Source organism: Procambarus clarkii, chromosome 78 (assembly GCF_040958095.1).
Source record: "Procambarus clarkii isolate CNS0578487 chromosome 78, FALCON_Pclarkii_2.0, whole genome shotgun sequence".
Lineage (NCBI taxonomy): Eukaryota > Metazoa > Arthropoda > Malacostraca > Decapoda > Cambaridae > Procambarus > Procambarus clarkii.
In genome coordinates this window covers 18,812,471-18,827,434 of record NC_091227.1, presented here as the reverse complement: position 1 = coordinate 18,827,434, position 14,964 = coordinate 18,812,471, and the positions used below count along the sequence as shown (strand labels likewise).

At 39.6% G+C, this 14,964-nt stretch overlaps 1 protein-coding gene across 3 annotated transcripts in view; it reads right to left on the bottom strand.

Moving 5' to 3' along the window:
• The window catches only part of dlp (glypican dally-like), a 160,935-nt gene that overhangs the window by 3,327 nt on the left and 142,644 nt on the right, over nt 1-14,964 (bottom strand). For 2 of the 3 annotated variants that reach the window (XM_045727330.2, XM_069314129.1), the window contains exons 2-9: nt 10,505-10,666; nt 9,886-10,120; nt 7,941-8,097; nt 5,882-6,047; nt 4,959-5,089; nt 3,280-3,456; nt 2,390-2,493; nt 1,513-1,652 (exon numbers count right to left, since the gene is read on the bottom strand). In XM_045727330.2, the coding sequence (XP_045583286.1) occupies nt 1,513-1,652; nt 2,390-2,493; nt 3,280-3,456; nt 4,959-5,089; nt 5,882-6,047; nt 7,941-8,097; nt 9,886-10,120; nt 10,505-10,666 (1,272 nt within the window). Of the gene's footprint in view, nt 1-1,512; nt 1,653-2,389; nt 2,494-3,279; nt 3,457-4,958; nt 5,090-5,881; nt 6,048-7,940; nt 8,098-9,885; nt 10,121-10,504; nt 10,667-11,104; nt 11,212-14,964 lie in introns of those variants that run through there. The other variant, XM_069314128.1, reaches the window with a different exon arrangement.

Sequence of the window (14,964 nt, the reverse complement as noted above, 5' to 3'; positions counted from 1 at the left end):
CATGTATCATGCTAATTTATGTATATATACAATCTATTTACAGACTATAAACTGTCACACACTATATATATTCACCATCAACACATTCAGAACACCGCGAGTGAGAGCTGTCACACCCAGCCAGCCCTCCCTCTCTCACTTCTCCAACATTGTATTCGCCAACTTTGCCCCTCCCATCATACAGTTATTGACACCAATGTTTCATGTTCATTTATGTATATTTACAACATATGTACACACTATACAATGTCACACACTATATACATTTACCATCAACACATTCAGAACATCGCGTAGCAGCTGCCTCATATGGGCCAATAGGCCTTCTGCAGTTACCTTTGTTCTTATGTTCTTAGCTCCTCTCAACATACTCCTATTGCTGTTATTACACTATATACATACACACACTGTATATACCCATGTACATGTGTGTTCCCCATAGCGAACCACGAAGCTAGTATGATGAGCAAAACAAGAGTGGCTGCCACACAGTGAGGGTACCTCAATTTTCTCCCTCCCTCACCACAATTCCTCCTTCCACAATACTACACTCAAAAAATGCTAATTATAATCACAATCTTGATCACTAATTCCTGTAAATGAATAATTGACCACAAATTTATTTTGAAAAGGAACCTAAAAAGTCGTTTGAAGATTCCTAGATGAACGAAATAATGCTGTGGTGCTGTGGCTAGCTCTGTGAACATCGTGAACAGCATTGAATCACTGATATTTGAACATAGTACCCAGTCATTATCACACTCAGGCTCTTCTATAATACTATCATGGCTAAATAATACAAGTTATATATATATTATGACATTATTAGGCGATGCTGTGGTCACACGCTGAACAGCAGTGCTGTGCGCTCATGCTGCGAGCGCCAACCTTGGTTGCTCACTCACTACTGAGGTTCCCACACCTGAGAATGTGGACCACGATTTTTTTTAAAGATGGCGTCTGTTTACAAGAGCCCTGAGGAAGCTGATGTGAACCCCATGTAGCCGCGGGAGTTTTGAATGGAACGTGAAAAATACAAATACCCGGAGGTGCGTTGCGCACCTGAAGCCTGGGCCTGCAGGCGCATTGCGCAGTTAAAGGGTTAATGTTTTCTTTGTGTTTTGAAATGAAAATAGTTGAGTTTGGAAACATTTTAATATTACCTTCACCTGAATATTTATAAAAACAACAAAAATATGTCCTTAACAATTGCACTATGAAGTTTTTGCCAAAAACAGGTGTGCAGTGCAGGGGTTAAACTGGAAATAGGGTAAGGATTGCTATACCAAGTTGATTCTGATATTTGACAATTGCATCAACTAATCCAGATCTTCATCTGAATTATGAAGAACTAGTCTGTTAACAAAATATGTCTGCTACTTGTGATATTTCATTATTTGAAGGTTGTACTGCACATCTTTACAAAGTTGGTTTGGCATTACAGTACATAACTATACTCGATTAATACCAGGCAATATCACTTCTTATTTAGGGTTCCAATACTGTATTTACCTTCATCAATCCAAGACACATCACGGCCCTTGTAAGCCTCTTGCAGTTTGCTGGTAATCACTTTGAGCCGCATAATTTGTTCATCCATGGCAGAACTGTGCTGTGGCTCGCTAACATTCAAGGGACTCTTACCCTCGTATCTGGAAAAACAGTTGCTTTAATGTAGCATCTTCAAATGGTTTATAAAAAACACATTCTTAATTATTATATAACATTGCAATACGATAAACTCTTCTCTTTTTTTCAAAAGCTATATATTTCTGCTTAGTTTAGCAAACTTTGTTTTTAGTGCATATACAGTAATTTTAAATGTAGGTTGATACTGAGGTCTAAATAACTAAAGTATATTACAAAATATTTCTAGCTTGGCTACTCGGGTATGAACTGCTTCAGTTGACTAACTCGTAAGCAGTACGGTAAAGGAAAATGTGTACGGGTGGAAAAGACAAGGGAGTAAATAAATGTATGAAATTATACAGTACCTAAACATTACATATATATAATGTATGCTTAAATGGTCAATTTAATCTTTGTTCCCCGTGTACTAAGAGTGAGGGTTAACGACACAAGCATCTAGCACAACTGCCTATGAAACTAGTGGAAACATAAGCTTGAGTATTTATGTAGTCTAGATACCAGTAAAAAAGATTACACAAACCCACATGAACACCCAAGTTATAAGCTACTGTATATAACAAAAATGTGCAACGTGCAGAGAGAGAAAAGCCAGAGCTATAACTTTAAAAATGCAATTACAGTAATTTAATATTGGAAAAATATTTATTCAGTAAATATAAGATATTAAGGATTATACAAAAGGAATTCAGATTGAAATTTAACAGAACAAATATTCAGAATAAGAGTAACATGTACGCACTTGCCCATCTTGTTGCCTGTCCAGCAATTTGAGACACCAGTGCGATCAGCATCTTTACACATCTTGGTTGGTAACTCACTCCAGAACTCCCGGGCATTCTTGATCTGTTAAGTAATTCAATTTGTAATACAATTACTACTGGTAATATTTACTATTTTTGGAGTGCGAAGACGAACTGAGAGAAGTAGTCATGAATAACGAAATCAATAAAGTAATATTGGTATGTGTACATATACAGTATAGTAGGCCTATGGCTTCACATTAGATGTGTCTACATTTAAGCCAACTATATCTTTAATCATTCAATCTTTACTTGAATAAACACATACATTGGATAGTTTTGATAAAGTTATATAGTACTGGTAGTTAAACAAATGTTGACCCCCACTAATTATGCAGTGCTTTAGTAGTGTCTAGTTAGTATGTACCTTTGAGTTCATCCATATAGGGGTCATCCTTAGGGGTCGCTAAGCTCTGAAATCACTTCAAGATATATATAGGTTATAACAATAAGACCCTATATTTGTATCTTACAAATTACAATGGGTCTTCACTATCTGTCATTTTGGTATTCACAAATTACAGTACAGTACGTGGTGTTCTTGAGTTAACAGCATTAGTGTGTTTAATAGTCTTTTCACGAGGGTTCTCTCGGTGTCTTCAACTCTTGCACCACCAAACCTTAGCTCAACACACCAGGCCTCTCTACAGGGAGCCAGGAGCTGACTGGCTCACCCTTTAAGGTGAGAGGATCAAAGATTAACCACAAAACTGAGGAAACTCAGCAGAAAGCATAGGCACAACAAAACAAGTTTTAAGTTTTTTAACAAGTAATACATTACCAAATTGACTTTAAATCTAGAATAATACCAACCATATTCTATACTAACCTTTATTTTTATTTCATGGACGTGTTTACTGACAGAAATGTTCTCCATTTCCTTATCGCGTTTTTTGTCTTGGCGATTATTAGCACTAAAGTCTAAAAATTCTTGCGTTAATTCTCCATTCACCGGCGCCTGTCTCTTACTGCGCCCCAGACGGGGTGGTCCGCACCCTTGAAACACCTGGTAAATTATAATAAAATCAGTGACAAGACATCATATTTATGTAAATAATGTAGTATGAGATGGGTTCAATATAAATATACATGTACTTGATATAGTACCTCACGACTTAATGGTTCAGAATGGACCAAAATGTCAATTCCTTTTTCAAATTTGTGGGTTGGGTGTCCATACAAGTACTGTATCTGCTGATATATCTAATATATGTGATCTTTAAGTTAAAAGAGAGTGGCCTATGTAGGACTTGCAACCACCTTCATTGCAGTTTATTAATTTTAGCTTGAGATCCTTCTTTTGTTACTTACAGTACTTTGAAATAAAACAAGTTAATCTCTTTATAAAAGCATTCAAAATCCTTTAAGAAATATATCTCATTTTATATAATTCTCAGTAATTTTGAGAAAGCAAATGGAGAGTCATTCTGAAGAGTTAAAATTTACAAGTGAAAATTCAACTCTGCAATCTTGCCTCCCTTGAATGGGAGACATAAGAATCAAACAATATGTCATACAAGGTAGCACCAGTGCTTAGGAGAGCACTGAACATTTCTTCAGCCACGTTATTGTGACTCATCAACTGCACAAGAGCACTATCATCGATGTGGCATCCCGTATTTTGAAGGTTCTCATTATTCACCCTACCGTTGCCCTGGATGTTGCAATGTTTGCTTCATTATAATCTCTGAACATTAGGTCATATAACATTATATGAAATCACTCCTTTAACTCTTGATCTCTGTTTGGTATCCTGCACTTCTTTTACAGTGAGTGGTTTTTGCATACTGAAGTAAGTGGAATTTGTCACGGTTGAACTTCATATTATTTTATGTTGCCCATTGGAAGATTTTTCCAATTTCAAATTGTAATTTTTCTGCATCTTCCCCTGTGGCAATTTTCATACATATTTTAGTGTCACCAGTGAAGGATGACATAAAACTAAGGCTTGCATTCCTGTCTCTGTTCTCTATGAGGATGAGGGAAGCTCCAGTGCAAGGACACTACCGTGTGGAACCGAGCTTAGTATTGTACTCAGGCTGAATTGACTCTAGATTACCGCCACACGCCTTGTAAAACGCTCAGTACCAATATAAAATTCACCCTCCTTCAAATAAAGGAAGATTCAAATATAAAAAGCATTGCAGGATATCAAATGGTTTGTTAGTAAAATTAACACCAATCGTATTGGTGTGCCTTTCCATTGGAGACTTTCAGCGCCGTGGAGAAGGAGGGACCTGCTGCCTGGGTAACAGCTTCTCCCCCGAATCAACCTACCCTGGCTTTGCGCCCTTGTGAGGCCACTCCAGACCAGGCCGATGCCAGTGCGCGAGTCCATAGTCTCCTGAGACTGATGGATGCCTACTATTATTATTGCTAGTAAAATTTCTATACAGTATTTCAAGCATAACTAATGCAATTCAAACCTATGTGTTAACTAGCTTATAACTTCCAGGAGCTTATTCGCATTGTCGAGACCCAACAGACATAATAGAGTAAATTCCTTACCTTGTTAGATATATCATGGCCAGCTTCTTGGAAGTTCATAACAGCATCAGACACCTTGTAGTTGACCGGCTGAACCACGTTTTCTATGTTAAAGGGGTTCTCTAACCTTTCTGCCACACTCACCATTGCATCTGAAAATAACCTTTAATCTAGCTAAAACAATTTTTCATTTATTTATAACTTTAACACTATTATGAATATTTAAAGCACACACACACTTGTTTGCTGTCATATATATCTACTCAGGAAGAATCAGAGACTCGCCAGAGATGCTGTGATTCCATCTGGCATGAAACTTGGCAGATTATCTTTATAATGTATGATGTTAAAATATCAAACTCCAGCAACTTTTTTTTTATAAATATAATATATATAGGAGGTACCACCTCTGGTTGCTGGTAGGGACACTCAAGCCTTGAAGAAGACGATAGGCAGCACCCGGGGGAGCCATGTCAGGCTCTCACGTGCACTGGCACATATTGTCTTCTCCTACCACCACCCTTATATATATACCTGTATATATATAGGGAACTTTATTGTACAAGATTACATGATTACAAAATGTGGCCTTGATACATACACAACACAACCAATACAAGCAACTTGTATAAATTGCTAATTCTAAGCATACTTAGAACATACACACAGCAAAGCTCATTCTACATTTCACATGAATAATGAATTGTTTTATCAAGGCAATTTTTAAAGCTTTTATTTTGGAAAGGATGGCACTAAACTCCTTGGTATCAGCTAACATGACTGGCCTGAGGTTCCTCAGCCCATGAAGGTGAGAAATGGAGGGTAGTAGTAACAATAATGATACTATGAGAGAATGTCTGGGTTACCTCTATACATACAACAACAAAACTTCTATCACAAGTGAACAACATATATATTTAATTAATAACTATGGAAACACATACCAACATAAGCAATCCAGTCTGTTATGAGGGGCTGGTGATGAGCCAGGCAGAGATTGATAACTTCTTGGCAGTACTGGAAGCACGGCACTACCCCCTGATGGCCCGCGCACGTGGCACAGTGAGTCATCCTCATGAGTTCATGGACGCAACTCACACTTGGGTTCACCTGTGCCACATTAACAACCACATAATAGAGGAGAAGCGTTTTTATCAGTCACAAGTTATGAGCAGTTTATCCTACACTATAAGAAATTACTGACTTGGGTTGACAAACTGAATCATCTATCCATCAACCTATCTCTTATATACCAACATCTTTAATCCTGGTCATTGTTCAAGATGTTTAATCCTGGTCAATGTTGCCTTAATTATCCTTGCAGTCAATAGGCCTCAAAGCTTACAAACCTACCTACATATAGCTCTGCTATGTCTACTTATAAACTGATATTTTTCTACATTTCATTATCTATCTTTGAGTATATATCTACTCACCTATCTGCATCTACCTATCTGTTTATATTTATATTTATAGAAGGGTTGAAACGTCTTTATTTATAAAATGTGTACATGTATAACAAAAGAAATTTATTTAAATTTGTAGCAATAACTATTTTACTGCACGAAAGCTTCATCTTAATGTGACAGTCAATGTCACATTAAGATGAAGCTTTCCCATCTGTGGTGTCAACCTGACTCCATGCTCAATACACAAAGATTAGTCACTGTATACTAACAACACTAAACACAGTATACTAACAGCACTAACTATAGTAAACTAACAGCACTAACCACAGTATACTAATGACACTAACCACAGTATACTAACAACTAAGTTAATATTTATCATCACAAGATTTACCATGTGCCTAGAATGTGTAATGTGATAACTCTGCTTGTCATTTTTAACAGAACCCAATAATGTGGTCCAGTATAGTTCAACAACAAAATATGAAAGGCATAAAAGTGGCAGATTTAACACTCCGAAAATCATGATACTCAAGCTAAGGTAAGAAATTCATTTAGTTTTAACCCTTGGAATGTAGAAGAGTTACACCGTGTATCATCTATATGAGAAAACATTTTGTTTTCTTATATATTGTTAAAACCCTGCCCTGAGATTACGAGACATGCCTAGTAAATCGTGTCAATTTTCAAGATGACAAATATTTACTGGAGGCCCTCAAATATTGATTGATAACACCATTACCAGCACGAGTTTCAAATGTTACCAAGTACCTAAAATGTCTTGGGATGATATGAACAACTTGGTCAAACATCTTAAGATGCTATAAGCAGTACAAGGGTTAATCAGTCACCCCCCTCCCCTCCCTTGAAGAAAAATTATAGATCTGCCACTGTCTCCTTATTTTTCTTGGATGTGCTCATGCTGGCCTTTCTTACTGATACATTGCATGCTTCTGCATTTATCTTTGCTAACTATTAACCTCGGGTTTGTGTGCTTAAGGCAATTTCTAGAGAACATAATAGGGTTCCTATCTGATTCCATCCCTCTTCCATAACCCTATTACTCAAGTTCAGTTTACTAAACTCTCCTTCACATTTGGCATTTCTTTGGAAAGCAGAAAATATAAAACCTATCCCATCTAGATAAAAAGCCTAACATGTATGAATACACTCTGGCTTCCTGTCCCCCAACACAGTGAATTAAATTAAATATCCCAGGATGTGGACATGTACTGTATACACATGCTTTACTATACAGTACGTTTTCATATTTGTCAATACTTGTACAGTATTTTCCTAACATAACATTTTAACATCTTTTCCTAACATTCAGGCAAAAAAAAAAGGCACATAAACACACACATTGATATGATCAAAATTCTGATTCGTTCAATAATGCTTTACATGTACGTATATTCTCTGTTCTCAATAAACATTAATTAACATCATCTAAGTAATATATAAATATTTTTTAACTTCTGCAAATCATAATTGCAAATTCAATTTTACTTTTATTTTAGAATAATTGAAACATTAATATTATAAATATGAACTAAAACAAAACTCAAGTACTGTACTATACTGCATTTCATACCTTTAGGACATTCCGCACGACATCTCGTCCTGTTGCCAACCCCTGAACAAATGTGCGTAGAGCAACAAAACTACGCTTAATTTGAGTCGTTAACTTTTTGGGGACATCGCCGAATGGTTTGAGTTGCTCCATATGACGGGTCACACACCGCAAGTATCTGAAAGAAGAATTTGATAAGCAAAATACAAGTAAATGATTAAATCTAATCATTAAGAAGCAAAGGTTCCTTTTACACAGTTTATAGGAAGCATCAATTTACACAAAATGTTTGATAAAAACAAAACACTTTACTGACTGTATGGTACTATAAGTGTATCATTTATACCTGCTTTCCCGGAGGTACACCTCTTCCTGGAGGGAGCAGCAACATGCATGAGCGTTGTCAGACATTTTGGATGCCTTCAAGTGTCTTGAAGGAGCAATTGCTCTATGTTAAAAGAATGAGGACTTGCCCTCAGCTGGAGCATGCAAGTGGGGGAAGAGAAAGAAAGTGACACAAAAGATAGACAGGCACAAGAAAGAAAAAGAAAAAATAGCTGGAAGAAGAGTATGCTGTAGAATAAACACCCAAGCCACAAATCTAAAAATAAAGAATTGTTTACATTTTGGTCCATCCTAGACCATTATTAAGTCATGTAATGAATAAATAAAGAGTGAAAAAAGTAAATTTAGAAGGCAAGGCAAGAGTAAAATGATAGGCAAGGTGGTTAAAGAATTAGATTAAGGTAAGAAGTACAGGAATAGATATAGGAAAGAAAACAAGTACTGTATCAGAATAAGGTAAAATATAGTGTTATATGTAAGGTGGAAAACCACTCATCTTGATCACATGTTTATTGTAAACATGAGACCCCCCCTAACCAGTAGAAGCTTGGACAACATACAGTACAGTACTATAAATATTAGGTAAAACAATAGTTTCTAATCCTAATACAGTACAATAATGTGAACCTAATCCTGAGTAATACTTGCAGACTAAACCAAACACTAGAAATTGAAGAGATGGAGACGTTTCGGTCAGTCCTGGATCATCATCAAGTCAATTGTGGTCCAGGACAGTAATGGTCCAGGACAATAATTGTCCAGGACGGACCAAAACGTCGTCGTCTCTTCAATTTCTAGTGTGTGGTTTGGTCTACATTTTCAGCCACGTTATTGTGACTTCATCTGCTGGGTAATACTTAATCCCACAAATCGTACTCAATCCTAACATTCCTCCCCTTTTAAATAAAATCGATAATATGGCATCTGTGAAGATTAGAGGTAGGAAAGAATATTTTAAAAGACCAAGCTATATGAGTAGAGTCCCTAATATGACAAAAAGAGAGCATTGTTTGTGTCAGTAGGCTAAACAGTTGTTTTGTTCTTTTAGTCTGTCATTCAGTGTATGACCACTTTCACTAACGTATTGATAAGGTCAAGAACAACATAAAACAGTGTAAACACCAGCAGCACTTGAAGCAGGAAAAGCAGTCTTTCCTCTTTCTTTCCATTTCATAACTTGATAATGGTCCAGGATGGACTGAAACGTTGTCAATACTTTTATTTTCAGATTAATTCCCACAATGATTCTTCCAGGGTAACCAAAGCCAACAAACTTGTCTACTTCTTAACATTCAAGATAAGCAACTTTACTATATATAATATTAATTTTTATAGGACATTATTTTCATTAGATTTAAATGAAAACCATCTAATCTGTTAATTTGTGTGCCAACTAACAGTGTCCCTCCAATAATGTCTAACCTTCTAGAAATAATACAGTACCACCTTAAACATACAGGGTTTTACACTCAAAACAAAGTATTTATGACATAAAATTACAATCTGTACAGTACTTTCATGCATACAGTGTGGACTTAATATATTGTACAGTACCTGCAACTGCCAATATGGTTAAATCATCACTCCAGCATGTGCACAGAAGCCACTGTTTACCACTTACCTCGCATTAAAAGCGTACTGTTGATTGAAGACTGTAAACATGCGTTGATAAAGTCGTTTGAAAAAGTCGTCCATAGTTTCTAGCAGGTCGAGCTCACCAGAACTGAAGTACTTCTCCAAGTCATCATACAGTTTAGTGAAGACATAGGCATTTTGCTGATAAATAATTCCATAGGTCTTGCTGAACATCTCATCAAAGCTTTTCCTGCTGTAATTTAGCAGCTTAGCAAACACCTCTGGAAAATAAAATTCATTTACAATGTATTACGTAAATTAAGCCATTGGAACTAATGTTGTAGCTTGCAATACTGGCATTCAAAATACACCTTCAGCATAAATATACAGTATATCGGGTAACATTTTCTGGGCGTAAAATAAGTACTAATTATCATAATGAGCTGTTTTTCAGCTATCATGTATAATTTGACATTTGTGAATATACTCTAAATAATATACAGATTAACATAGGCCAAAAAAGAATGAGAGACAGAGAAGAGGAAGAGCGAAAGAGCAGTGAACAGCTCTTAAGTTATATAATTCATATAGGAACATCAATGGTGATCCAGTTGAACCCTAGCCTTAATTTTAGGAGAGCGAGAAGCCAAGCACAGAGAACCTACCATTAAGTTTAGTATTCTTCTTTCCCAGAAGTCCAGCCATGGGGTTGAGGAGGTTCCTGAGGTTGGTATCGAACTCCTGGCGGCTCTCGACACTCAGCTTGCGCTCCATCACCTCTGTACAGCACGTCAACTCCCCACTGCTGCACATCTTCAGGTGCTCGCCTGAAACATTTACACATATCATTAGTTATCGCATAAATACTCAGAACAGAGTGCAAAGAATTTAACCAGCAATGTGCCAGTCATTTAACATGTTTTTTTAATATGTGCACTCAAAACACATGTATTCCATATTAATTAATTGCTATTGCCAGTGTTAGGAATATCTAAAAACTAGTTTACAAGGCACATATACTTATTGTTTAAATATGCTTAGAGATGCATGAGGGAGGAGAGAAGCATGTGCAGTTCCTTTTTAACGCAGCAATTTGCATTTCGTTTGGGTGGTATAGTTTTTGTGTATTATTATTATTGAAATTTATAAAATGTAACCTGGATCAGATTTAGTTTTAACTTGAATTTGAGTCATTTCATTAACAAAGGGATTCAAACCTCCTAAGCAAGAGACCCTAACCTAATTAGCAGTCCTTGTGTACTCACCTAGTTGTGGTTGCAGGGGTTGAGCTCTGGCTCTTTGGTCCCTCCTCTCAACTGTCAATCAACTGGTGGGTGTGTCTACTGACCTTTCCCCATCCTCTGTCTCCTAATTCCTGCTGCATATATTATATTCCTTTCACCATTTTCTCCCCTTCCACGTTTCTTCCCTATCAATTAATTATTCCATTCCCCTTCCTTCCGTCTCTAACCCCCCCCCACTCCTCCTCTCCCCTCCTCCTTTCCCTTCCCTAAACACCTCCTTTCCCTTCTACTCATGCCCAACAGAATAGTATAAACGCCCAACAGAAAAGTGACAAACGCCCAACAACAACAACAATTTTGTGGGGCTTTTGGGAGTTTTCCCTTCCCTCTCTTCTTGTCCTTCCCCTCCTCCTCCTCCCCTCCTCTCCCTCGTTCAACCTCCCCCTCCCTTCCACTCTCTCTCTTTCTCTCACCCTTCGCATCTAACCCCAACACAGTGCACAACTCCCCTGACTCTTGGCAGGAAAAACACCAATAATACACGCCTCACAAATACACGAATCCCAGTGTTTGCCCTTCAAGCACAGGGGGGGGGGGTGCTTTGGGGGACGGACGGACGGACGGACGGACGGACGCGCGCACACGCGCGCGCGCACACACACACACACACACACACACACACACACACACACACACACACACACACACACACACACACACACACACACACACACACACACACACACACACACGCACGCACGCACGCACGCACGCACGTACACGTACACGTACATCTGTCAAGTTAAGGAAACAAAGGTGCCGATCAAAATATTAGAACGTTTTCTTTTACAAACAGTGGTAGACGATTGGAACAAGTGAGATGGTGGTGGAGGCCAAATCCGTCAGTACTGTAGTTTCAAAGCTTTAAACGACAAAGAGTACTGGGAAGACGGGACACCAGGAGCGTAGCTCTTATCCTGCAACTACACTGAGTTGCAGTGTAGTATTGTGTGTGTGTTGCACACTCACACAGAATAAATGAGACCTGGAGAATTCGCACCGCAGACTTAATGATGTACAGTCTTACGATCATTCACTGTACTCCACTTCATATAGTCTAGGGTAGCTGCACAAATGCAGATGTACCTCATGTATTAATAATAAAAAAAATCATTCCAATCATCTGCTACATTATTCACTCTTTGTGATGATGATATCCTCATAATGCATCTTATTCCAAGTATAAGATTTGTCCCACAGTATGTAGGCCTATTGCCTATGTGGTGACAGTTGAGAGACGGGCATAACCCAAATCGTTTGGGTTATGATATCCTCATAATGCACCCAGAGTCTGCCAGTGCAGACTACTTATCACGTGCCTCTGTATGACTGACCATCCTGTGTGATGGGAATTTTTTAGCATCACGTAGCTAGTTCTTCACACACACTGTACTACCCTTCATATTTTATTTTTTATAGAGTTCTTACAAGACAAGTTCTTACATTCTTGTACAGCCACTAATACGCATAGCTTTTCGGGCAAGTACTTAATACTTGGAATCCATTTTCCCTGGAATACGACCCGCCAAATCGTTTAACAACCAGGTACCCATTCACTGCTGGGTGAACAGAGGCTACAGTTAAGGACCGGCGCCTAGGCAATCCTCCCCGGCCAGGATTCGAACCCAAACCAAATCGCTGGCGAAGCGCAGGGCGAGTGACTTACCACTGCGCCACGGGCACTGTCTAAGGCAGCCGCACAAATACACACGTACCTAAATGAGTTAATAACAAAAAATCCTTTGTGATTTATAGTTTGGTTTTCAAGCACTTGAAAACTTTTCCTGTGATCAACACATCAACAACTTCACAATAACAATTTTAAATGAGTTGCACAGAATAAAGTGTTTAGTATCTCTTGCGTATGTACCAACCACTTGGGCTGGACGGTAGAGCGACGGTCTCGCTTCATGCAGGTCGGCGTTCAATCCCCCGACCGTCCATAAGTGGTTGGGCACCATTCCTTTTTCCCCCGGTCCCATCCCAAATCCTTGTCCTGATTGATTGATAAAGATTAAGCCACTCAAGAGGTGGCACGGGCATGAATAGCCCGTAAACCCTTATCCTGACCCCCTTCCCAGTGCTATATAGTCGTAACGGCTTGGCGCACTCTCCTGATAATTCCCTCCCTCTTGCGTATGCACCCCATACTCACAGAAGTATTACTCACCGTGATGACACAACAGCCAAATTTGCAAGCCAAAACGATGAAGTTGAACTAGACCTGGGAGATACATATGCATATATACATATACATATAAAACACATATGCTCCAGGGTGCATATGTATTTTAAGTCTGCAAAATAGCACAGTAGTCCTTTTCTACATTTCAGACCCGTTGAGAAAGATATTAGCAAAGGGAAGGTTAGGTGTCCCGCCTGTCAGTTGAGAGGCGGGACCAAAGAGCCAGAGCTCAACCCCCGCAACCACAATTAGGTGAGTACAGTGAGCTAACCCTGGGCGGGCCTGGGTTAGGCCTAGTTACACTGGACTGACAAAAGCAATAGGCCTACATACTGTGGGACAAGTGGCTTCTGACTTTATTTATTCTGACACCTCAAATACCTGTCTCTGAGCCCAAGCGGCTCAGGATAATACACTCAAAGCCTTCCACGGGCTGGAAGTAAACCAGGAAAAGCAGAGAAAGAGGAAACTAACTCCAGGTATTACTGCCAAAAAAGCACTAATGGCCGACTAAGTGCAGTGAGGGGAGGAGACCACCGGAGCTGACCACTGAGAAAAAGAAAGCTATGTGAAGGAGGGTCCAGGAGACTCCGTCAGGCTGGCAGACAGGCAGTAGGTAGGGAGCTTTACGGGCAGACAACAGGCAGACTCAGCCAGGTGGAAGGTAGGTAGGAAGGCCGCTTTAACAGGAGCAACATGAGGCTGTCAATGTTGGGGTAGCAGGGAGGATGGAGGGAAGGGTCAACACGCAGGAACTGCTTGATACCTGCTTGATGGGGTTCTGGGAGTTCTTCTACTCCCCAAAGGAAGGTTGCTGAGTTGTGCAAGTCAAGCGATAGCAAGTATGGAAACAAACAACATGACTACAGGGACTACCCCAAAATTATTCCACCACATCCCCACCACCACCATCCTACGACGACGACCACCACCATCCCACGACCACCACCACCACCACACGACCACCACCACCACCACCTGCCAAACACCACCACACCACCACCATCCCACGACGACGACCACCACCATCCCACGACCACCACCACCACCACACGACCACCACCACCACCACACCTCGCCAACATCACCCTGGATTACCCTAGGGCAAAGTGACCCCACCAATACCACCTACAAAGGCTGGCAGCCGCCCCAGGTCGTGCTACAGGACTGAGAGCAAACTCAATTTAAAGCCTCCATTTATACACGCAGGGCACCAAAAATGGCGGGAAAAAACTATCCACATACAATAGACACAAACGTATATTGGTTACAAAAAAAATCCTTTGAAACAGAAAAAAGAAATGGGAACAAATTTACATTTACAATGAACAAAACCTTCACATACAAAAGCTTACAATTACCCGTAAAAAGAGGAACAGTTTCAATCAACAGGAAAAACCACATGACTTTGGCGGGGGAGAAGTGTGTTGGTGGTGGACCAGAGGCGGGGCCCAGGAGGGTGAGGTGACCGTGGGAGAGGACAGGAGGGAGAGGACAGGTGGGAGAGGTAGCCCTGGGAGAGGACAGGAGGGACAGGTGTAAGTGGGAAGGGGGAGGGGGGAGGGAGGCGAAAGGAAAGTGAGAGAGAGAGAGATTGAAGAGGGAGAAGAGGAGGGAGAACGGAAGAGGGGTAACA